We start from the raw sequence: 26,958 nt of genomic DNA on the forward strand, positions 1-26,958 counted from the left end.
TTGATCGTATGAATATCTATCTAGTGATGTTCACAGTACAATGTGTCCACTATATAATATAATTTCCACTTGATTGTCAGACAGTTAAGACGATCTGTTGATCGTATGAATATCTATCTAGTGATGTTCACAGTACAATGTGTCCACTATATAATATAATTTCCACTTGATTGTCAGACAGTTGAGATGATCTGTTGATCGTATGAATATCTATCTAGTGATGTTCACAATACAATGTGTCCACTATATAATATAATTTCCACTTGATTGTCAGACAGTTAAGACGATCTGTTGATCGTATGAATATCTATCTAGTGATGTTCACAGTACAATGTGTCCACTATATAATCTGAGTCCACTTGATTATCACACAGTTAGGACGATCTGTTGATCTTTTGAATATCAAGACCAAAACGACTTAGCAACTCTTACTTTCCAAGCTATCGAGCAGAGTTTCATTAAAGGAGATATCCACTAAATATTGGATGATTGCTACTAAATTATCATAAGATAGGATGGGCATGTGAGTGAAAATAAATAACTAAAAACCGTTGTAATCACTGCTTTCAAAATCATTTGGTGAGCTTTTCTAATGTTAATCATTGCCTGATGCTTTGAAAAACCACTCACCTCATCTAGCTGATCGCCAAGAACTCTGTGAAGCAAACCATTGGTCGTCACTAGACTTTCCGTGTACACCTAGAGAATGTATAGTGATTCTACATGTAGTAAGAAAGTAGAGTTCCCCTGAGTGTGAGTTAATGTATAGTAGAAACAACACGAATATTGATCCTAGCTGATAAGAACTTTAGCTAAAAAGTTTAAGTTCAACTGAACTTTGTCTCTGATTATTCATTTCGTGATGTTTAAAAATAAAAGAAATTATATTTGATGTTTCCTAGATGGAAACACTTTATAAAAACTGCAACTACTGAAATACAGCTTGATGAAGTAGTCTGACAAGGTTGTTACAATAATAATTTGTGCTGCAGCTGAAGAGAGTTTGTTATAAGTAACTGAAGTATGTTGCAGTGTGTAATGACGATATACGAGAAAATATAGAGAGTGGAAACATTGTTGTTAATTTATTATATCTTCCATTAGATAACAGAAAAATACGTAAAACTACATATTTTCAGAACCAACTTGACGAGATCTATTTGGATATGGTCTCAATTTCTCATTTTAATACTGGCTTTCGTAAATACCCAAGTTTTTCATAATTTAAGTACTCTTTTCTCATAATGTGTTGTGCACACGCTGTAATTTTTTAGATCTGCTTATTCCAGTTAGCTCATAAAATGATCAAACAAGTTTCTCTGCAATAATCAAATGTAAAAATGAAATTTAAAATAACACAAACCAGTTTCACAAGTTAATATTTAGAGGATATTCCTTTGGATTTCAGTATTGCCTTACATCCAAGTGGCATGCTTTAAGTGAGTTTGTACAGATACTTATGAGTGGTTGACTGCTGTTCTTCTTTGAGTACTTTAAAAAATTCATCTTCATTGTTTGGCTTGCGGTATTTTGTTAATTGGTTTAACTCAACACATACATTTTCAATCAGATTGATATCAGACGATTGACCTGGTTATTCCTTAACATCAATTCTCTTACTTCGAAGATACCTTTGAACGACTTCATAGAAAAACTTGTTTGACCATATTGTAGGCTAACTGGAATAAGAAGATCTAAGAAAAAACAACAGGTGCACAACATATTTTATGAGAAAGTGTAACTAAGATCATGAAAAGTTCAGGTTTTTACGAAAGCCAGCGTTAAAATGAGGATGTGAAATCATATTTGAACAGATTTTGTCGTGTGCGTTATAAAAAGATATTTTATATATTTTTTGTTATATAATAAAAGATACAACAAATTAACAACATTTTCAAAGGAAGGCACTTTTTTGCCAACCCTTGTACGTGTATAAATAAATATATGTGATTCAGCAAAAATGTATGAACATTACGTATTCATTCATGGGTGTTAAATGATACATATGGATCGATTACATAAATAACATAACAGTAAGGAACACTTACATGGAAATAATGCATTATACCTGAACCTGAAACTATGTGGCATTAAATAAATGTGATTTCTCTTCTGGAAGGTGATACTTGAGGATACAGTATTGGTGAGAGTGTGTAGAATTTTGACATCGAACTATTCAGCAGATAGTGAATTTTCATGAAAGAATATATATAACACTCTCATGCTGTGTGTGAGAGAGACACCTATATGTGGGTAAAATTATCAATAGTAAATGAAATGCTAAATAACATTTGGAATTCAAAGTTAAAGTCCTTGGTATCTTATTTTGTAGGGATAGAATATATCAATGATTCAGAACGAAATATTTTAACAGGTACAAGTCTTACTTAATATTTATGTAACCTTTATTTAGTATAGAGGCACTGTATTCTGTTTCTAAATTTAAGAATGGATTCATATATCTTTGTTAAGTGATGTATTGTATTTCTGTTTTGTTTTGTAAATTGTGTACATGTGTTATACTGTCGTGTTTATGTACATTTGAGCATTGTAAAACAAATAGTTTTGAGTAATTTCGATTTCTTGAGTTTGTTTTGAATTTCGCGCAAAATTACACGAGAGCTGTCATCGCTAGTTGTCTCTAATTTAGCAGTTAAAGACTAGAGGGAATGCAGCTATTCATCACCACTTACCACCAACCCTTGAGCTACACTCTTACCACGAATAGTAGGATTGACTGTCACATTAACCCTTCTACACTTACAGTTAAAAGGGCAAGCATGTTTGGTGGAACAGGGATTTGAATCCTCGGACCCCATATTACGAGTCGAAAGCCTTAACCACCTTACTATGCCAGGCTAGTTTTGAAGTTAAGAAATGCCTGAGTCTGCTTGGAGGTAAAGGTGGAATAACATGTCTGACATACAAGTGTGCCACTGGTTAGCTCTATCTTTATTCAATGTGTAATTTTAAAAAGTATCTTGTTTTGCATCATTCTCAGTTTGGATGCATTGAGACATTTAAGTAAGTTATCCAGATTTCCGTTTTGCTAGGCATGTTTATTCACTACTTGGTTATCTAGAAAGACGGTAACTTTGTAGAATGGACATAGAGCTGTATGAAGTATAACTTCGCTTGATATTAATTTTTATAAAGAAAAGAAAAAACTAAAATATTTTAAGAAAACTTAAAGCTTTATGAAGCTTAATTTTTGTTTCACTCTATTTTTCAACATTATTGACACTAGACCTTAACTTTCAAATAATTTTAATTTTTAAACTGATAAGTTTGATATTTAGATTTTCTTTTTTTACTTGTACCTTAACTTTATAGGATTGTTTTATTTTTGTTTGCCTTAACGTACAAAAGTAGGGAGCACACTGAACTAATATAAAAAACTATTGAAAGCCATTTTACCTGTTCTATGTATTCATAAAAACACTTGATCTGTGTTTATGGTATTTTTTTTTTTATGATTGGGTTTTTGTAATGAATAACAATTTACTTTCTAATAACCACTGATACTTTGATTTTAAGATGGGAAACGTGTTGTGTAGGCTTGTAACGTATATTCTGGTCTCTTAGCTACTAGGTAGTTTTCATTTTGTTTCAGGGATCACACGAGTCAAAGGAACTACTAAGTTTTTATCATGTTGGTTTTAGACATAACACAAGTAACCCAGTTCATCACACGTTTTACTTTAGAGTAGACCAATGCAACAATAAGATGAGAAGCAGAGATCTATTCTAGCAGCAAAGCATATGACTATCTAGGAAAATAGTCCTTAGTCATATGGATGGAGACTGTGGTTGGGAAGAGAGAACTTTGTATATAATATAATGTTTTTCCTTTTGTTGGAGAGATTTATTATTTGATAGGGACTTTACTGAGACTGATATAAATTACATTTTGATAACTTACAGAGGTATCGACATAATTTTGTCAGATTCCTTATTTGCTATATAATTTTGACATAATGAAGTTGCATTTTTATAGATAGTGTTTAACTGAGAGATATACAGGTACATTGGTGAGATATAGGTAGAACTAGCCCTCTGTTCAAGTACAAATACTTGTTCAAGTCTCTAATTAAATCTGACATTTTCTTTGTAACATACATTCTAATTTTTTACAACTGTTTTTGGTTTATTTTGTGAAAAGATGCAAAGATAGAGAAAATACACGCACTGGTTTGTAATGAAGCATTTGATGACTCATCCAGTTTTAGTGGTTCCTGCAGAATATTCTGAGAAAGAGCAGAGAAAACTAAAAATACAATAAAGATCTTAAAACTTACAGATTTCCTGTAGTTTCTAATAAGGTTTTGTATCTCCTATTTTGATGTGGAAGGTTTTAAACAGATTTCATATAGTTTCTGATATGGTTTTTTTTATCAGATATTTCACACTGAAGGTTTTACACAGATTTCATATAGTTTCTGATATCTGCAATTTATGAATCCAGCGAAATTAATAGTAAGCATTACTTTAAAAAACTTTCATATAATTTTCCTAATTGATATTTGTGGTACAAAGAGCTACACTTTTTGAAAGGTAAAGTTCTAACTTCATGTTTGTGATTATAAGAAAATGGTCATCTTGTTAGTGATAAAAGATTTTTGTTTCTCCTGAACTACCCATGATGCTTGGAGAAGTGAAGTCTGAGTATATATAACCTTTAAAGTCCACACCAGTGGTCAAAGAATGAACACTTACACAATACAACATTCAACTAGTATACATACCCTTTAAAGTCCACATCAGTGGTCAAATAACAAACACTTACAAAATATAATGTTCAACTAGTAAATATCATGAAAGGTTTCAACTCTTCTTTATGTAATTTTTTAAAAACTATTTAGGACGTAATTTAATGTGTGTATTTTAATACTCACATAAGTGTCAGTTAGTATAGTTCCACAACTTTATTCAAAATTTCAGTCATTCAGTACATCAGGATGTAAAACATTTACTGTTTAATCTTAACACTGCACAGAAAGTATTAAAGTGACTTAATGAAGTATATCTGACTGAAAAGTCATAATGAAGTCTTGTATACATATACATTTGTTTTTCTGCATTCAGAAGGTAAGACAGATACTAATATAAGGTGCACAAAACACAAACATGTGTACTATTGATGGAATCAAAATCTTGAGTCTAAAGTTCAATGTGTTGATGGATAAGTTTAACTGGTGGATCTTGGACTTTGATGTAAACACCTTCTACTGTTCGCCAGTAAGATGAGCTGTCTGAATTTGGTTTAGTACATACTTCCAATTGTCCATGAATTGGACGACCAAAGCTGTGTCCCGACACGGTTAACCAGCTTAAAAATAAACAAAAGTTTAATCTGTACACAAAATGATCATAAATGTTAAAGCCTAAAATATTAATATTCTATTCACCATACTCACATTGGTCAGAGGTTATGTTATTTTGTTTATTTACTTGCATTCAAAAGTTTATTGAATGACTACTTTATGAACCTGTATAAAAATGTGTGATCAAACTGTAGATTATAATTTAAATTTTAGTATTATACATTACTTACTACTACTTTTCAAAGCAAATATTACAAAACAACAAGACTTAAGTATCAATTTTTGTGTATCACATGCAGCACTAGTTCAAATAGATGTTCAAATAAAGTTTATAGTTTCTTACAAATTAGGAACTCAAATTACCAATATTGACAAACTGGAATATAAAATAAAAACATCCTATCATTTTTACTTCCCAAGACATTCACTACATTTATTGAATTACACATAGTGGTCCCACCACCTCTGCATTTTTAGAAATATTTCCTTATGTCCACCTACTTCCATTTATAATATGTAAATAACCAACTGAAAGCTCACAAAGTCCCCTGGTGGCATTCTCAGCCATTTTGAAGTATTTGTGTCAATTTCAAGCTGGTAAGTCTTTAGTGAGCTTGAAATTTCATATATATGTTTTAGACCCAAATACAGCTAAGTTACTAATAAATTATACTGCAATTCTTCAGTATTTATATAGTAATTTGTGATTTCTTCGTTATTTCTTATGTATACATAAAACTTTAAAAAAATATTTTGATTTAAATCCTCAACATGTGAAATTTAAAAAAGCTTAGTAACTTGTGGCAAGCAGTAAACAAGAACAAAGTTTGTAAATAGAAGAGATAATTGTTTTATATACTTTATTTACAGTTCAATTTTAATAAGAATGATAATTAAGATTATGAACTTAAGACTTCAATTACAAAAATATATTTCTTATAATAATTGAAGGACAAATGTATATGACCTCCAGCAACCTTCACAAAATTGCTAATCTTAAGTTTAGCTAAAGAGAAGATTGATTCTTTGTTTTGAGAACTATGACCACAATGTTTAATTGCATTTAATAGACAGGGTTTATCATGTTAACTATATCTTGGAATAGGTGGAGCATTATGTATATTACAGCGTGTTTATTGTAACATTATTTATCCATCTGTAGCATCCTGGAATGGTGTATATTACTATGCCTAATTACAGTGTATTTCTTGTTACATTACTTATCCAGCACTATCATCCTGGAATTCTCTTTATTGTATGTTTATTGTAACAAATACTTACCCATCAGTATCTACATGTTTCAACCGGATTTTTCCATCTCTTTCCCAGTAATCTGAACTACATGCCACCATCCAATAATCTCCTGAAACACAACCAATATTTTTTAACAGTTACCTTGTTTAAGAAACGACAATTAACATATATTGATGTATATATCTTGTAATAAATATTAATGTAAGAGCTTATAAAGAAAATAATTAATCTGGAAGAACTACTAGTCCTAAGATTCCTTCACAGGTATAATTAAAATCTTGCATTATAGTTGTGAAAGTCTAGGCCTATAGTAAAGGTTGTTTCTATAATTGTCAACAGTTGTCATTTATTGGTGCAAAATAACTAGGCTACCTGTGCCAAACAACTAGTAAAAATGTTCCAAGTAAACTACTGTAAAATGTAAAGAGAAAAGTTAAAAAAAAATTAAAGTCCCAAAATTAGGTAGAAATATAAATAAAAATAAAACAGCCAAAGGTTTATAACAACTAAAAACACAATCAGCCTCTACATAGTCATCACCAATGACACTGTCCAATGTTGGGGGTAAATCCTTAGCAAACATCTAAAATGGTCCAGTTGCTAATGTTCATAATGGGCACAAAAATAAAATGTGGACAATTGTGATCTGAGTGTAACAAAAACCATGCATTGGCAGGTCAATCTCACATATAACCAAATGGCCACAGTAGATTTGATCTGAAAAAGGTTTTGTTGTTGTTATGAAGTTGTTCACTCCAAGTCAATTGCCAATTGGTGTGAACCTACACCTTTATCACAGGACCACAGTCCATATACGAGGCAGGCAACACTTTAACAAGCACCAGAGCAATTGGTTGGTTTGGTGTTTAATGGTGCAAAGCAACTGGGCCATCTGTGCCAAACATCCACTAAAGTGTTAAAATTATAGTAAAATTATTAAGATTCATAAAAAGAAATTAAGGTAAAACAAAACAAAGTTGAATTTTTGAATTAAAAACATAGATAGCATTAAATCCAATTTTATATCTCGTCTACAGCAGTAAGAGAAAAACTACAGTTATACAAGTTGTAATGGACTTTCTGTAGCATAATTGTAACTGTCATAACTCGCCATGATGACTAACGAGTAAGTTAAAAAATCAGCGTTAGTCATCTGAAGTTGGCCTTTCCTGTCCTGGTTTTGAGTTATTTGACATTGTGGCCCTTTTCAGAAAGTAAAGTAATAAAAGTTTTAAAAGATTTGTAGCAAAATTTTAATTATAACTCCCAAGGATGACTAACGGGTAGTTCAAACAACAGCGTTAGTCACCTGAAGTTGGCTCTTTCAGTCCTGGTTTCGAGTCACTTGATGTTACGGCCATTCTCTGGTAACTAGGTGTAATTTAATTCTTAAAAGGTAATCATATTAAAAAAAGGTCTAATTTATAAATAGAAAACTTAAAAGTTCCAATAAAGCAACCTTTTGCCAGACCCAGAAAGATTAATGGCCTTTACCCAACTTTTCTTTTCGAAAAACTGCTACTAAAACATTTGTAAGGTGGACAGTGTCACCATCGCCAATAACACTGTCTAACATTATGGATAAACCTTAGGACAAAACATGAGAGTCATAATGAAGGCAAGACAGTAAAATGTGGCTTACTGTGACCTAAGTGTCACACAGACAACACATTGGTGCATCAGTCCCAGATAAAAGAAAACAATGAGTTAAAAACTGTGACCAATGCGTAATCTAGTTAGGATGCCTTCCTCTTTCCAATCTTTATAGAAGCAAGACGGCCAAAGTCCAATAGTGGGTTTTATTTGGAAAAGCTGACTGCCAACTGGCATGGAGCCGAGTTTCAATTACAGGACCATAGTTCATGTATGGAACAGGCACAGCAGTGATAGTGCCAGAGCAGACAGATTTAAATGTTGTGTCGGCAAGCCTGTTCTCGCAAATACCAGCGTGGCCTGGTATCCAGCAAAACTGGATTGAAATAGATGTTAAAGAGAAATGGGCCAGCCAATTTTGAATATCGGTGAGAACTAACATGAAGCAATTCCAGGGTCAGTAGAGAACTAAGTGAGTCAGTATAAATAGTACAATTTGAGTACTACTTAGCTCCTGTGTGATCCAGGGCAAGAGAAATGGCATGCAGTTCAGCAATGAACACAGAAACTGTAGAGGGGATTCTGCACACAACCGCTGAACCACCATAACAAACCATGGCAGAGCCCACAGAGTCACCTGATTTTGAACCATCAGTATAAATAAGAATGGAAGGATGGTTCAAAAGATGTTCAGCAAATAACAGTGGAGTATCCACTTTTCTCAGATGACTCAAAATAAGGTCACACTTGGGGATAGTAATAAGCCATGGGTTGACCAGTGGATACAACAATGTTATCCAAAGACAGACCCAATTCATCCAACTGGGCTTGGATACAAAGGCCAAAAGGAGCAATGACAGATTGTCCATTCTGAAAAAGCATGGTCCACTGAGGAAAAAAAACAACCCCAGGTGGGATGCTGTGGTAAGAATTGAAGTTTTGAAGCATACAGTAAAGACAGTTGCAAACAGTGGAGGTGTAGAAGTTCATGTGACTCTGTGTATAAGCTCTGGACTGGGTAAGTGCAGAAAGCCTCAGTGCAAAGCCGAAGTCCAGCATCTTCAAGGCCGAGGTCCTGGCAGAGCCATGGAACAGTGACTCATAGTCTAGTTTTAATTGAATAAGAGCATGATATATTTTTAGCATAGAATATCGATTCACTCCCAAAGTGGTGGAACAGAGGACACGGAGAATGTTCAGTGCTTTTGTACATTTGACTTGTAGCTGCTTGATGTGTGGGATAAAGGTCAGCTTATGGTCAAAGACAAGCCCCAAGAACTTTGTCTCATGGACCACAGGTTGCACAACTTTACCAACACAGAGTTCAGGATCAGGGTGAATACCCTTTTGGCAGCAAAAATGCATGCAAACGGTTTTAGAGAGGGAGAAGTAAAACTATTTGCTATGGTCCATTTCAGTAAACGACTGAAGGCAGTCTGTAGCTGCCACACAACGTACCTCACGTTCAACGACTGACATGAGATGCAGAAGTCGTTGACATAGACCCGTTTGCAACAGTAAGAGGGAGTTGTTCAGTGATGGCATTAATCTTTATAATGAAAAGTGTGACACTCAAAACACAGCCCTGAGGAACTCCAAGTTCCTGTAAAAAAGAACAGGAAAGTGTCGAACCCACACAAACTTGTAATCACCTGTCCATTAAAAATATTTAATAAAAATGGGCAAATGGCCAAGTAAAGCATATATATGGAGGTCTCGCAAAATGCCATACCTCCTTGTAGTATCATAAGCCTTCTCAATGTCAAAGAATATTGATACAAGGTGTTGTTTGAGAAAGGCTTCTCTGATTGATGTTTCAAGTCAAATCAGGTGTTCAATAGTGGAGCGCTGTTGTCCACCCCCACGCTGGGTGGGTGAGAGGAGGTTGTTTGATTCGAGGAACCATACAAGATGAGCATAAACCAATCTAAGGTCTTATAGAGACAGCTCGTCAAAGCAATTGGACTGTAGTTTGAAGGAATCTTGGGATCCTTCCCAGGCTTACAGTAAGGTAGGACACTAGCCCAGTGCCAGGCATCAGGAAAAACATTCTCCTTCCAGATCTGGTTAAAAACAGTGAAAAAAATAGTAAGAGAAGCAGGAGATAGATGGTGCAGCATCTTGTAGTGTACATCATCAGGTCTGACGGATGAAGGGCCAGTATGAGTTCCTCCAGTGTAAAGGAGACGAATATAGTTATAGAGACAATCAGCTCAAAAGGAAAGAGGTGATCACACTGCCCAAGTATGGCTAAGAATGTGGAGGATGAAGCAGCAGTGCTAGATACCTGGCAAAAGCTTTCACCTAGAGTATAGGAGATGCTCTGGGTATCAGCTACTTCCTGGCCATCAGAGAGTAAGATCGAGAGGGGGAAAGAATTATATTGCCAATTAACTTTTCAAATCTTGTCCCATATGACTTTGAAACTGGTGACTGAAGATATGCTGGTTATGAACTTAATTCAAGATTCCTTCTGGCTTTGACGTCTTACCCACCTAGCATATGCATGGGCCTGTTGGAAAGCAATGCGGTTCAAAAGTGTGGGATATCTACGGAAGGTATCCCAGGCCCGTTTTTGAGCCTTCCATGCCAAGTGGCAAGCAGGATTCCACCACAGACGAGGATATGGTGGAAAATGTGTCGAAGTTTTAGGAATACATTGAGCAGTTGCCTGTGTAACACAGTCAGTTACTGCTGCCACACAGTTGTCTATTGATGGCATGATCAAGTTCTTCAAGAGCAGTGAAAAGGGTCAGGGCATGAGAGTCAGGTGGCATTAACCACAGCCAGTCTCTCTCAAAATTATAGGAAAATGATCACTGCCTTGTGGGTTATTGTCAACCCCCCCATGAAAAGTGGAAGAATAGTGTAGGGTAGCAGACTGAGAGATCAACAGCAGTAGAGGACTGACTAGATGCATGAAAATAAGTATAAAAACCAGGATTGAAAACAGAAGGGTTGTGATTGGAGAGCACATGCTCCATGGAGTGACCCCGCCCATCAATATCAGCACTTCCCCAAAGGAGATGATGTCCATTAAAGTTCTCTAGAATTAAAAGGAGATAACAACTGTTCAATGAGAGCATCAAAGTCTCTCCAGGCAACAGGTAAAGAGTAGAAACAGTGAGAGTACAGCCCAAGGAAACACGGATGGCTACAGCTTCCAAGGGTGTGTTGAGTGGTAAAGACAGGGTGGGCACATGCTGATCATCCAACAGTGCCACCCCTCCATGCACTCATCCATCACACAGTCTATCATTTCTGTACAAAGAAAACTGCTGAAAGGTGACTTTATCAGCAGGAAAGACATGCAGGATAGAAGGAAGCAATCAGTGCTTTGATGTCATCCACATTTGAACATAAACCTCGACAGTTCCATTGTGTTAAGGTGGCCACTTTTATTTATGTGTAGACGAATTGGGTGGAGAACCCTTCTGTTTACGACCACGTCTTTTTTCCTTATTCGAGGGAGGTCTGTCTATTTCCATGGATACTGCCCTGGGTTGATTGGGCAGGTCTTTGCTGTTGGAAGAGGATTCCAGTGACTGAAGATGTGAATGAATGATCATTTTGCATCTTGGTGCAGGAGAAAATTTACCTGAGGAAATGTCCACACCCATAACCAAAGGAAGTGGATCTGGGGGTTTGCTGGAATGAATGTTACGGACAGAGATGGGTGTTGACATTGATTCATAAACTTTTTTAAACATGGAGGTCAAAAGACTTTTCACGTGGTATGAGAACGATTCTTTTAGATACACAGAGAGATCTGTCTGCACTTCCACTGTAGTAGTGGAATGAAGCGCAGCAGCATATGTCCAAGATGAAGTGGTGGACAGCAACTTTCAAGCCTCAGGGTAAGTAATGTTTTGAATTGTCTTCAAATGCTGCACATCTTTTTCTTCCAACCATTTAGGCCAAGACCTAAAGTAGGATAGGTGAGAGCATTGCAATTGATACAATGAGGGTCTGTTTCACAATCATAGGCATCGTAATCCTTGCTACTGCAATAAGCACACATCATGGAATCACTACATGATGTCTTCGAGTGACCAAACAGCTTCCACTCAAAACAATTGAGAATGTTTGGAATGTATGGCCGTATCTTGCAATTAAGATAACTTGCTTTTGATGGTGGCAAATGGACACAATGATAAGTGTTAAAATGAGGACATTGGTCAGGATCACAATTTCATATTTATGAGGGGAGAGATGCCTCACTGCAGAAACTCCCTGCATTAAGAAATCAATGAGAATTTCCAACTCAGGGATGTTCTTTGAATCCCTCTCAACAATAACTCCTCATTATGAATTCAAAGTAGCATGAGACATAACCTCAATAGGTATATCCCAAATTGCCTTTGAATGTAAGAAGTGTTCACTGTGTTTAAATGTCGATGTTTCCACCAATATGTCACCAGAGCAAAGTTTTTTGACTGATTTTGGAGAGCCAGCAAGTCCCTCTAGTCCCTTCTAAATAAAAAAGGGAGACATTTGCCCTGAAGGTTTGTCTGAAAGAGAATGCAGTATAAGAAAATGAGGTACAGGTGTTACAGATGTTGAAGATTGCTGCTCAGAATCAAGATGTGGTTGCTCACCTAGAGACTGGTTTTTTACTATTTTATTTAAGTTTTTTTAGAGGACCCACACTAAAAAATATTTCAGTGCACACTGACCCCATATAGCATGGAGCCCTACGAGGGTATGCACTACAATGCTAGACTACGACCCTGCAGCAATGCCAGGGTTTCGTGAGCACTATACCCAAACACGAGCATCAGATACAATGTCCACAACACCTATTGAGAACAACCATCACTGGTAGTTGGTTGCCCCTATCCCAAGTGGAACAGCTGTTTGATCCAAGGAGGCCCACCCCAAGGCTCCCCGTCTACAGGAATTCAAGGCCAAAGTGGTGTGTTAAGCTTGGACCCGTCAATCATCAGGATCCTCTCCTCCCTTTCAAGTGTCACCACACACAGCAAACATGTGGGTAGATGTTTAGATCTCAGAATAGGTATACTGAAAGAACAGAACCTTCCCTGAGAAGTTCCCTCATGACATACAGGAATCCATACAGAGGGGCACCAGAGCAGATAGGCTTAGGTGCAGTGCCAGTAAGCTTACTCCTACAAATACCAACATGCCCAGGAAACCAGGAAATATGAACAGAAACAGAAAGCAGTGAAAAGTGGGCTACTTGTTTCTCAATGTTGATGAGAATATGGTGAGAACTTACATTTAGTGATTCCATGGCCAATAGAGAAATGAGAGAGTTGGTATAAATAGCACGTATGTGATCCAGGGTAAAGGAAATAGCATACAACTCAGCAGTGAATACAGAAATTGTAGAGGAGTCTGTAAACAATCACTGAGCCACAGCAAACCATGATAGTGCTCACAGAATCACCTGATTACAAACCCTCTGTATAAACAGGACAGAAAAATGGTTCAAAATATGTTTGACAAACAGAAGATGGTACTTTCAGTCAAGAGTATCTACCTTCCTGAAGTGACTCAAAGAAAGGTCATCCCTGGGGATGGTAATGTGTCTTGAATGAATGAGCCAATCATTGGACTCAGCAGTGTTATCCAATGACAGACCCAATTCAGCCAATTTTTCTGGATGCAAAGACCAAAAGGAGGAATGGCAGACAGTCTATTCCAAAAGAACAATGCCCATTGAGAAAGGAAGATACAACCCCAGGTGAGATGTTGTAAAAAGGAAAAAAGCTTGGCAGGATATTGTACAGAAAGTGGCAAACAGTGGAGGTGAAGAAAAGTTCATGGAACTCAGTGTACAGACTCTGGACTGGTGAAGTACGGAAAGCTCCCTTGAAGAACCAAAGATCCAGATAATATACAGGGTCAAACATCTTCAAGGCAGAGGGACTGGCAAAGCCATAAACCACAGACCTATACTCCTCCTTGGATTGTATAAGGGTACAATAGATGTTGAGCATGGAACATCTACCTGCTCCCCAAGAGATCTTAAAAAGGACACAGAGGATGTTCAGTGCCCTTGTACACTTGATAAGATGCTGTTTGATGTGAGAAATGAAAGTAAACTTACAGTAAAAAAAGAAGATTAAGTGAAGAACAAATAGACAGATACAGAGAAATAAAAGGCTTAGCAGGTGCATGAAAATAGGTAAAACAACCAGTCATGAAGAGAGAAAGGTTTTAATCTGACAGCATACTCTCCACAGGATAACCCTTCCTGTCAATATCAGCACCACCCCAAAGCAAATTGCCTCCATTAATGTCTCACAAGATAAAAAAGGGAGACAACTGTTCTACAGTCTTCAAGGGTATAACAAGTATTACAGACAAATGGATAAAAAATGATGGTCAACCACCAGTACCACACTCCCCACAAACTTATTCATCATATAACCTGTCATATCAGTGTAAAGAAAACTGCTGAAAATTGACCGTATCAGCAGGCCTCAAATGTTTCTTGTTAAAAGACTCATTGGGAATGATAGGAATTAATCAAGACCTTAATGCCACCCAAATTAGAATGGAATATTCAACAGCTCCACTGTATCAAAGTGGCCATTTCTATTTAGATGGAGGAGATTCTTTCTACTTGCAACCACAACATTTTTCTTTAGTAGAAAGAAGTTTTTCAGCCCAATGGAACCTGCCCTGGGTCAACTGAGCAGATCTCTGTCAGAAAAAGGAAACTAGTGACTGACGGTGTGCACTTTGGCACCAAAGGAGATGGACCCAAGCAGTCATTGGAAGCAATAGTAGGGACAGAGATTTATCAACTCATGCATCCTTAGAGGACAAAAGACTTGACACAGTATAAAAGAGATTTTGATGGCAATATGGAAGGATCTATTTGCACTCTCACTGTAGCATATATCCGAGATGGAACTAGGGACAACAACCTCCAGGCCTTGGGATAATAGATTTTTTTTTAATAGTCCTTGAATGCTGTACCTCTTTTTCCTCACCCTAAATAGGCAAGAACAAAATTATGAGGCAATGGAAACCACTACAGCTGACACAGTGAGGGTTTAATTGACACATGTTGGCATCATGGCATTTGCACACAATGAGTATATATCAAAGAACCACAACAAGATGTCTCAGAATGGCCAAATTGCTAACACTGGAAACACCTAAGAAGGTTAAGATTATAAGGCCATTCCTTATAGTTCAGAAAACATGCCTTAACAATGGCAAGTAAATATAGTGATGTAAACTTCAAAATCAGAACATTGGGAGGCTGTAGTATTCCATTTTTTCAAGTGGATATGTGTTGCACAGCTGTGGCTCTTTGGCTGGAGAAAACAGTAAGGATTTTCAACTCAGGGATGGTCTAAAATCTCTCTCAAAGATAACTCTTTTGAGGAATTAAAAGTGGCATGGAGAGCAGCCTCAGTAGCAATGTCTCCAGTGGCTTTAAACCTTAGGAGGAGCCCATTACGTTGTGGTGTAGATGTTTCTACAAAGGTCTCCCAAGAATATGATTCATTTACCTGCTTTGGAGAGCCAGCAAGCCCTTATAATCCCTTCTGGATGAAAAAGGAGACATCTGTCATAATGATATCTCAGTCAAAGAATGAATAATATGTGGTCGTTACTGATTTATTGTGCTTTCAGTTTTTTTTCCCGGATTTGGAATCCATAAGAAAAGAAAGTTATTGCTCACTGACCCAACACACCATGGAGTACTTTGTGCAGATGTGATGCTCTACTATGCAACACATGGACAATGCAGTTACTACAGGGTTTCATGAGCACACTATACCCAAACACCAGCTTTAGACACAATGTCTATAACACCTTTCTAAAATGTCCAACATTGGTAATTAATTGACCTTAGCCCAACAGAACCAGCTTAGTGGCTCTAGGAAAGCTACCCCAAGGCCAGTATTTACAGAAATTCAAAGTCAGAGTTGTGTGTTAAAGTCCCACTAACATAAATTTATCCATCAATGACACCTCTAAACTACCAGTATCCTCTCTTCCCCTTCATGGGATTCCATGCACAGCAAACATGTGGGTTGATGTTCAGATTCTAGAGGAGGTAAACTGAAAATAACCTTACCTGACAATTCCCCTCAACCATATACAGGAATCTACCTCAAGGTGAATTGTCAAAGATGTTAATATACCTTCTGCATTTGCAATCAGTATGTCAAGCCAATCATTTTATGCAAGATTATCTTACATGTTAATGTCAATGCTAAAATATTAGTAGCTGTGTACAAGTTATCACTGCGACTTCCCCCCTAGATGTGCTTTTGACCAAAAAATTTCAAATCGGCAGTTAAAAATTATTTCAGTCATGATTAAAATGCTTACAGAGAAAAAACAACAAAAACAGATCAATGTAAAACAAAGGTCATGAAGATTAATTTTATGATGCTAAAGTTATCTCCAACTGATAGGAAAATTCATTTCATGCAGTATAAAACATGAAAGAAGGATAAATAAAAGTTCATTTCCCATATCATACTCATAGTATTATATTATTTTGCTTCATAATGTTTACACATTTGTTTTTAAATTTAAACATATCAAGAAGTACTATACAAAAATATTTTTCTGCTAAAGACTGGTCTGAGGGAAAATCTACAAGAAAGGAATATCTTACCAGTATCTCCATTACCATCATCTCCAAAAGCACTAACTTCCAGGTTATTTGATAAAGGAGATGGAAAATGATGACTATGGAGATTCTTTCCGGTTGCTATGTGTTCAAGTCGAATCACTGATCCACATGTTATTGGCTGACTATAAAAAATAAAGCCACACTTCAAAATTACAATTTAAAGGTTTTGTTATTTATAAAATTAATTATTTATAAAGTTTGTGAAAACTAATATTCTTTTCTTTTTTTCTCTAGGATTAAGAAATCTTAAAATGTATGATTTCTGCCTTTATTTATTCTGAATAAATGCCTCAACATTTCCTTTATGTTCACAAGAGTAAAATATCACTTCTCATATAGAAAACAGGAATTAAATATTTATCTTTGTTAATATATACCACAATTACATATATTGTATAACAAAGTAACCAGTTAGTAATAAAATTAAACATGTAATCTTGATGAAACATTATGATGACATATACTGTACAACAAAGTAACCAATTAGCATTAAAATTAAATATCATGTCATCCCATAAGTAATGTCCAAAATTTTAAAACAGAAGGTGTACCATCATTTCTGTCTTTGTAGAAAGCTTTAATGATTAAAGTATGTAGTTGGATGTGTATAAAAATGTTCAGACAAATAAAAGAAATTAACCCAACTCCATTTTTGTTATCATTAATCAAATAAACCCTTATGAATATGTACGTGTCTGAGGAGCACCTTAGACATATAATGCTTTATGAGTTTAAAAGAGGCAAAAGTGCAGCAAAAACTATATGAAATATTTGAGGTGTTTATGGTGCAGGGTCTCTCAATGAAAGAAAATGTCGAAGGTGGTCTCAGAAGTTCAGATCGGGTGACTACAGCTTAAGTGATGTGTCACGTTCAGGTCGTCCTGTTGAGTTTAATGATGACTTGCTGCTAGCTGTACTTGATGAAGATTGTGCTCTAACAGTTGAAGAACTAGCACATAAGCTTAATTCAACCCATTCAACAGTTCACCATCATCTGCTTGGAAAGGTGTCAAAACTTGGAAAATGGGTCCCCCATGATTTCACAGAAGCAAACCTAAGAGCAAGAGTGAACATTTGTATTTCTCTGCACTCTCGTGAATGTAATTCACCTTTTTTGAACAGGTTAGTGGCTGGAGATGAAAAATGTATATATTATAAAAATATTAAGTGCAGTAGCCAATGGTTCAGTGCAGGTAAGCTAGCTAAAGCACAGCCCAAAATGGATCTCCACATTCGGGAAATCTTCTTAAGCGTTTGGTGGGATGTTGTTGGTGTGATCCACTTCGAGTTGCTGCCACTCAATGTAATGATTACATCAGACTTCTACTGTCAACAGTTAGAGCACTTGAATGTTGCACTGAAATAAAAGAGGCCTGCTTTGAGCAATCATAAAAGTGTTGTGTTACACTATGATAATGCACAGCCTCGTACAGCAAAGATCAAACCTGCAAAGATTGAAGAGCTAGACTGGGAAAAACTTCCACATCCTCCTTATTCTCCAGACCTTGCCCCATCTGATTATCATTTATTCCAAAGTTTTCAGAACTATCTTGATGGAAAAGAGCTTGGAACACATGAAGATGTCAAAACTACCCTCTCTAAATTATTTTTCTCCAAACCCCAAGAATTTTATAGAAGTGAGATTCAGAAGCTTGTGAATTGTTAACAGGAAGTAATTAATAACAATGAAACACACATTACTGATTAAATAACATTAAAAGCATTTGAAATTCTTTCTCTTTTTTTTCTGAACCTAAAATCGAACAAAACTTAAGGGATGACCTGATAGGTAACAACCAGTTAGCGATAAAATTAAATATGCAGTGTTGATTAAACATTATGGTGATATACATTGCATAACAAAGTAACTTGTTATTGATAAAATCAAACATGTAACCTAGATGAAACCACATACTTTAGAAAGTAACCTGTCTGTGACAAAATTAAACATGTAACCTTGACAAAACCACATACTTAAGAAAATAACCTCACCCTCTGCTACAAGGTTGTCCTATCTTTCCTTTCACAACCCAATGGCTATTGTTATCTTCTTGAGAATCAATACCAGTGACAGACTGTCCACAGAAAAATAATACAGTATTACATTCTAATATTTGTATTCTCAATAAGTAATAACTGTTCTTCTACGAAATTCTTTATTACTACTGTTTCAGATGGTTTTTAACCTTTTTAATAAAAGTTTTAAAGTGACATCAGATATATATCCCGACAAATATTACTCTACGTTGGAAATACTTTACACATCCTTCTTAATTCATCATGAATTTCAAGTGAAATGTGTGTGTGTGTAAAATATTAAATTTTCATTTTTTTCTCTCTTTTCTCTTGTTGCAAGTTTATGCTCATAAAGATTTGTGCTTAAGCATAATTCAGTATTAAAAGATATTGTACAAATGTTATGTGAAACTTGAGAAAGTGGCCTAACAATAAAATATTTCCAATGTTGTGTTGCTTATATTTACCAAAAAAATGAATAAGCCATGTTACTTATAACAAATAAGTGCAGCCATAATTCATCTTTCCAAGTTCAACATAACATTCAATCAATAATGGACCATTTGCTATGACAGGAATTAAAATGAACCTTTAAACAATTATGAAATGTTAACAAGCTATGCAAGTTGTATGCTGAAATTTATGTTACATACACATTTACATAGCTTAAATTTAACGACTGAAATAAAACTGATTTGTTTTTTAACACACTTAAAACTGCACATTTGGAACCATATTTTAGCTGAAAGTGGCATCAAGTGACCACAGACAAAAATCACAGTATATGTTTTTCTTTGTAATTATTTATACATAATCTAATTTTGGACTACATCATACATAAAAATATAGTACCTGATGTTATTCTTTGTAATTATTTATACATAATCTAATTTTTAACTATATCATAGACAAAAACACAGTACCTGATATTACTCTTTGTATTTATACATAATCTAATTTTGGACTTGATATTTTTTGTGACTGTCCAAGTGTATTATCTCATGAAAACAATGATTTCATTATCTCTTCCTAAAATAAATAAATATTGAATGTGTGAAATTGGAAGACATATTGGTGATTACAATACTATAACGTATACAAGGATATGAAGATTGTGTCTTCAAGTCTCTCTCCACCATGAAGGCAGTAAAACTTCTACAAAACCCACACTGATTTGACAGTGAAACTAATAAAGCTGGGAAAGAGCCCAATTAAACCCAGAATGAGTTCAAGCAGGTACAGCATGACTCAGTTCAAACTGAGGCAGCAAGGATTGTACAGAATAGTGTGTTCTCTATAGACAATCAGCTTTCAGAGAATGAAACTGGAATGGAACAAAATGTGCAATGAGACTAATCTCACAAGCACACAGAATAGTTTGTGCTCTCTATAGACAATCAGCTTTCAGAAAATGAAACTGAAATGGAACAAACTGTGCAATGAGACTAATCACACAAGCATACAGAATAGATTGTGCTCTCTATAGACAATCAGCTTTCAGAAAATGAAACTGAAATGTAACAAAATATGCAACAAGATTAGTCTTACAAGCACACAAAATAGTTTGTGCTCTCTATAGACAATCAGCTTTCAGAAAATGAAACTGAAATGGAACAAACTGTGCAAAGAGACTAATCTCACAAGCACACAGAATAGTTTGTGCTCTCTATAAACAATCAGCTTTCAGAAACTGAAACTGAAATGGAACAAAATGTGCAACAAGACCAGTCTCATAAGCACACAGAATAGTTTGTGCTCTCTATAGACAATCAGTTTTCAGAGAATGAAACTGAAATGGAACAAACTTTGCAATGAGACTAGTCTCACAAACACTTCATTCTGGAACTTCTATAAGTTTATGGGTGGTGTAGCAACTGAAAATATGGTAATGGATTTAGTCCACCTTAACAATCCAACCAGATGATATGTGATAACTTTTGCTGAAATCATCCTGATAAACAGTAGATGCCCTTTTATATCTGTAACTAAGAGAGAGATACAACTGTCCCTTAGTAGGGTTAGCAAATGGTGCACTGACACAGGAATAGTGACAAATCATTTCAGGACCACAGTCACATTCTGGAACAAAAAATGATAGACATGTTCATGAAGACAAACCATTACTATCCTGTACAGGAATTGCCATTTCCCTGGAAGAAACACAGAAGTACTTGTAGAAAATGTTTGACAAGCATTTTAATTTCACTAGCTACACTACCAACGTGATAACCACAGCTACCATAGCAACCAAAGAACATTATCCTGTTATGTTTCTTATCTGCTCTATTTTGGATTATACAATACTAATAATCACTACGAGTACTAAGCATCTAGACAGACTGAAAAGATAAACAACATGCAATTATAACTGGCCATGGGATATACTTTAGCCACCAACATCAAGGTCCTATTATATCTCTTGTCTTAGGAGCATTTTATTTTAATAGTACCAACAAGCACTCATAAACATACTTTTTACTAGTACCTTTCAGTGTAAAGACCACATGCTTCATAATTAAGCCTCATCAGAAGGTGAAGAAGAAAAAGTCTGCCAATATCTATTTAAAGCCTATAGTATAATTCCTCTGCAATAGACAGCATGTGATTTTGTTGAACATTTTTCATCATGTAGAACAGGAACATTAAGAGGTAGTGTGTGGTACTGAAGAAAAAGATTGTGAATCAATAGGGATGAATACATTCAAAAAGCCATTGGTATTAACAGTGACATTCTTCTAATTTCTGTAAAGCAGTTACCTTCTAGCAGTGCCAGTCATTTCAACCTCTAGAACTGTATATTAAACAACCAAACCTGTTGACCATTTTAGAATATATATACAAATGTTTATTAGTTTGTAAAAGCTACCTGTTGGAAACTTCTGAAATTAGTATTTACATTTATTAATGGTTTAATAAAACATACCTGTTGGCCACTTCCTGATCCATATTTAATGTCATGGGAGTGCAGTCGAACTTTATAGCTTATATTTTGAATCTTTATTATGGAACCACACGTTACATATGGATAGTGTACATCTGAGAAAAAAGTAATATTTGAATTACACAAGCTGTCATCAGCAGTAAAACCCTAGTAAAATTTAAAGTTACAGGAACATATTCCAAACCATAGGTGATACACATATATTCAAGCCTAGTTTTAGTCACTGTAACAGTTGTGACATAAAGAACTTGTGAAATACATAAGAGACAGTAATATAAATATCATTTTCCACTGACATAGAGAAATTTTAAATTTCACTTTCAGTTATTTAAATATTCTACCTCCAGAGATAAATAACGTGATAAACATCAATAAAAGTTGTAATATTTCTACAAGTTCCATAAAATGTGAAATAATACCACAGATTAGGATAGAAAACTAATAAAAGCATACAACTTCAAGAATGTAAAAACTGACTTACAAGTTAAATGAAGAAAAACAAAACATAGTTACAAAAGGACTATAAAGAAGATTGGTCTATCACATTGTCACACATCAGTGATGCAGAGCAGTAAAGACTTTAAGAAGTTAACCCTTTCATTACAGGATTGTTGGAATCCACCCAGCTCTTAACCATGAAGGTATTAACAAGAGTAATTATACTATAATTTTTGATAATATATGCATATCTTTATAAAGTTTTGTAGGTTATTGGCAAATATCACAAGGCTTTCATAAAAAAAATCAGGTTTTTATTTTAAGTAATAATATATTTTATTTAAAGATTTTTCTTGTATTTTTTTCAGAATGTTGACTAGGGAACATGCAGAGTAATTTTCATATCTCACATGTGAAATCTTTATAACCTCTGGATAATTATCAAATGTTTTTAAGAAAAAAGCTTTATTTTATGTTACTTTCACTATCAAATTGGAATTTCTGTACATGTTGGATGGATTTGTCTGATCTTGTAACCATCATAGAAAATTATGAAGTAAATATAAATTATAACTCAAAAACACAAATATTTATTATAAATAGCTTAAATGTCACAACATTATGTATTAATCATAAATAGCTTAAATGTCATAGCATTATATATTTATTGTTTTTAATATAGTAATCTTTTAGCTATTACTTGGTATGATAGAAATTACAATTATATGGTGCACGTGCATGCATATGATCATATCTAAGAATATAAAACTGACCATTAGTCTTTACAAAGTGACCTGCCTTGGTTGCATTTTCGTAAACTATTATTTTGTAAAATACAAACACATTTCCATTATAATACATTATTACTATTAAGAAATAAGATTTTAAACTTTACTTAAAACAAAGAACAGTAAAAAAAGAAGCAAACACTTATCTCTCATAATTATGACCTTTGTACATGGTTGTTGTTTATCACAGGTTATTGAGCCTCGAGAATGTGAGATAATATTCTTAATGTTTTATATATTTGAATAACAAAAAATAATCAATTACTTATTGACCCCACAGATATCCATTATATCTAGTTTAGTAACAGAACTGTATATGAGTAAAAAAAGAAAGAAATTTCAAATAGGCTAAAAAACTCAACTTACCAGCAGGAAGGTTTGTCTCAAAATAAATAAATTATGCCATTTTATTGGAAAATGGCTGAGAAAAACACTTGTAGGATATTCTGAGCTTTCAATTGGTTATTCATATCATATACAGAATTAAGTATATATGGGACTATTTCCAAAAATTGAAAAAGGTGAGCAGGAGGGATCACCATGTTTGATTCAGCACATTAGTGATATTTCACCATATAGACAATATAAGAGATTTTTATTTTATATTATACTTTTTGATATTAAACTAAATTATATAAATTCCTAAAATAGTAGTTGAATAAAATTTTGAATGCAAGTCAATAAATAAGATTACATGGCCTTTGACCCATGACCTAACATGACAGAGTTAAACACCTGCACTGTAAGATGAACAAAGTGACTACATGTGTATAACATATGTTATTTTAATCTAAATGAAAACAATACTTGACTTGTTTAGTCCCTCTAAATCAGCATCAACAAAACAACTTGAAACAGTATCTGAAAGCAAAAGATCAAACCATGGTAGCAATGCATCAAAATTTCCATGGAATCCACAAATTGATACCAGCCACTTTACAACTTACCAAACCTCCATAATATAGAAGACAGAAGCTTAAGGCCAATACAGACACTCCATGCAACACCAAATTCACTGATGATATAAAGATGCTAGAACAAGTGTGACCCATTCTGACCTCTAGCTTGATTATAAAAGGGGCAAAGTGGAATTTAGTTGAAAGAAAACATTTGTGTGCAAAAATGAAAGGATTTCAGTTATTATCCTCAATTCTATACCTGTTAATTAAGGTTCAAAAGGACCCTCATGCTATCAAGTTGGTGCTGTTACCAAGTGAGGTAACCATTGCAGAAACTGAAATAAATCAATGAAATCTGAAAGAGATGTCTTCCATTATTTGTTGTTTCTTTTATTTTTATGCCCATATATCTATATTACTATTAATGTTTAGAAGTATGTAATCTGAAGGTCTCATTTGATAACTAACATTTGTTTCTTCAGTTAATTGAAGAATAGATGCATCTTGAATCAAGTTTTACAAGAATACTCTGCCCCACATGACTGTACCTTGAATCCCAGTGTTCATTTGTGATAGCAATACAATGTAGGCTGGAAGGGTCATGTTGCATCATATATTGCGACTGTCCTTCTTCCGAGATTGCAGCATAACACACAGATATCAAACAACTATTTGATGAAGTGTATAAATAATTATTAACAATATAGTGACAGATGTTTCTGTATTATACTACTCCAGAATTGAAAGCAAATATCAGTGAAGGAGAGTCTGAAGTAATTCATGGGTACCACAAACAAACACTGCTGGCTCATAATCATAATCTATCTAGATCTAGGGTCTATCAAATTGTCTTAGGTCTAGTATTTGTAGCTTTGTTTCTTAATCTTAAGCATCTATCAATAAAACAAATAGCAGAAGAAATCCCACAAATTTTGGAAGTCATTCCAGCTCTCTATAAGCTTATCCAATCATCCTGCATATCACATGATCAAATTCCTGACTATGTCATAAAGGCTTAGGTGAGATGATGAATGAAACACTCAAATTTTTGAGAAATTAGTGTATATACACTGCAAGTGATAGATAACAGATACGGTAAAAAAAAAAGCAAACAAAAGGTGTTACAACCATAATTTCTTTGCTTGTGATTGAAATGAAAATCCACAATTAAATTGTTCATAAATTCACTCTGAAACTTTCCTGGAACAAATTATTGGGCAACTTCCTTCAAATATATTTTGTTAAAAAACTTTCAATATTTCTTACAATGAATTAAAGGATAAAAGTATTTGGCAATGATAAATAGTTCTTCCATTTAAGCCCACTGTGATACCTGACACTGTATGAAAACTCCCAACAATTAGGGAAGTAATGTTTCCATCTATAATTTGATTCTAAACTTACTGACATAAAACTGTAGTTATATAAAATTTTTAATCCAAGTCAACAAGTGCAATGACATGGCCTTTGACCTGTGACCCAACTGGAAATGGTTAAAGCAACAGCGATTGAAAATTATTGAACAAAGAAGCAATTTTAATGTAATCATACATTAACCATCAATTTTTCAATATTCACAATGAAAAAACTTTCAAAGTCAGAACTTAATAAATGTTCACACAGCAAAATTACCAACATCACATTAGACCTAGCACCATTTTACTCTTGTCAAGAGGAGCTTCAAGCAACTCTACAGTTGCCATAACAGCATTTATGATGATATAGATGTGGCAGACATTCCAAGAGAGCATAAACAAGAGGGCATATTTTGTACATGTATGAATGAAACTAGGGAAGCTCTCTAAAACTGATATGCCCTAATTACTTTGAACATACCAACTATAAAAAACAAACTAAAAAAATGAAATATTTAAAATCAAAAACCATAATCTAAATAAGGTTTTGATCACACAAGCCAAATGCCATCTAAATTCAGTGAATGCAAAATACTAAGTGAATTTAAAAACATATTAATGTTGTTTAAGTTGACATTAACAGAACAAAGAAAACCTACATGTAAATATTAATGTTTAAATGACTCAAATAAAAATATAGACTCGGAAAACTATCCATTAATACAGAAAATTCAGTATAACAGAATATTCTCTGGCTTATTAAAGTCATTTCCTATCAAAACATTAAATACACTAAAAGAAAAAAATGTTTTTAACAAATGAGATATAAAATCTCTAATACTTATTTTAGCTGACCAGTTCTGATAAACAGTTACTACAATTATCACATTGGTATTTATTACAGCATTATCTATATAGAATAGTTTCTACAAATGGAAAATTAATAAAAATTATGGATATATATTACTACTCTTAATCACTTCTGTACTAGTCATGATTGTGCCAATTATTAATCAGGTAGTTTAACAATCACGTATTTGTACAAAAAAATATTAACTAAGGAAAGGGATATCACTTTGTGTTTAAAGAAATTTTTCATAAAATTAAAATTAAAATTTTATTTTTAAATTATGTTACAGATGGCTTCTGACACAGCTATTTAAGTTTTCAGTATTTTTGATAATGTTAGGTTATTTGTAGTAACACAAATATTAGTAACACTAACAGTCACTCAAAGCGTTCGAATGTCAATTGACACGAAAATAAAAAAATAGCCTAGTTAATTTGGTTCTGAAGCTGGACGAAAATCAAACATCACTCAAAAGTTTTTAGGTCGTGCTGTGATATGATAACTTTACATAAATTTTAATATTACATCTTAAATTATACAAAAACAAACAAACTTACCTCCACAATGACAAAAAGTCGAAAATATTACTAAGTTTAAGATTAAGAGTATTACTAAAAACTCGTAAATAAAAAGTGTTGTTTTTGTCATTTCTCGTAACGAAATATATGTAGATTTTTCCTTTAGTTTACTGAAATATGTTATTGTATAAATGGGACCCTACAAAACACCTATATTAGCGTTAACAAGTTGAAAAACTAATATTTATTATTATTACGGATAATTCATCTATCAACGAACACCAACCAAGCCTACTATTCTCCATACGTACCGGTCATATGTCTGCAGAGAAACACGTCATATCTATTTT

At 34.2% G+C, this 26,958-nt stretch overlaps 1 protein-coding gene across 2 annotated transcripts; it reads right to left on the bottom strand.

Annotated features, from left to right (window-relative positions):
- Positions 1 to 4,910: 4,910 nt before the first annotated feature.
- LOC143252994 (stromal cell-derived factor 2-like protein 1) lies at positions 4,911 to 26,948 on the bottom strand. 2 transcript variants are annotated; one of them, XM_076506013.1, is made up of 6 exons: positions 26,920 to 26,948; positions 21,743 to 21,855; positions 18,796 to 18,878; positions 16,786 to 16,925; positions 6,606 to 6,687; positions 4,911 to 5,329 (listed from the first exon to the last, which is right to left on the bottom strand). In XM_076506013.1, exons 1-6 carry the CDS (start codon positions 26,924 to 26,926, stop codon positions 5,161 to 5,163), a joined length of 594 nt encoding a protein of 197 aa, XP_076362128.1. In that variant the 5' UTR covers positions 26,927 to 26,948; the 3' UTR covers positions 4,911 to 5,160. The 2 variants fall into 2 exon arrangements, with proteins under 2 accessions (XP_076362128.1, XP_076362127.1); XM_076506012.1 differs by having other exon boundaries at positions 26,648 to 26,936.
- Positions 26,949 to 26,958: the final 10 nt, after the last annotated feature.

This window comes from Tachypleus tridentatus, chromosome 6 (genome assembly GCF_004210375.1).
Source record: "Tachypleus tridentatus isolate NWPU-2018 chromosome 6, ASM421037v1, whole genome shotgun sequence".
Classification (NCBI taxonomy): Eukaryota; Metazoa; Arthropoda; class Merostomata; order Xiphosura; family Limulidae; genus Tachypleus; species Tachypleus tridentatus.

Coding starts and splice junctions, on each gene's coding strand:
- LOC143252994 (XM_076506012.1), bottom strand. CDS start 26,738: ATGACAAAAACAACACTTTTTATTTACGAGTTTTTAGTAATACTCTTA. Junction 21,856..26,647: donor GACTTTTTGTCATTGTGGAG/GTAAGTTTGTTT, acceptor CTTTTTTCTCAG/ATGTACACTATCCATATGTA. Junction 5,330..6,605: donor AAACATGTAGATACTGATGG/GTAAGTATTTGT, acceptor TTTATTTTTAAG/CTGGTTAACCGTGTCGGGAC.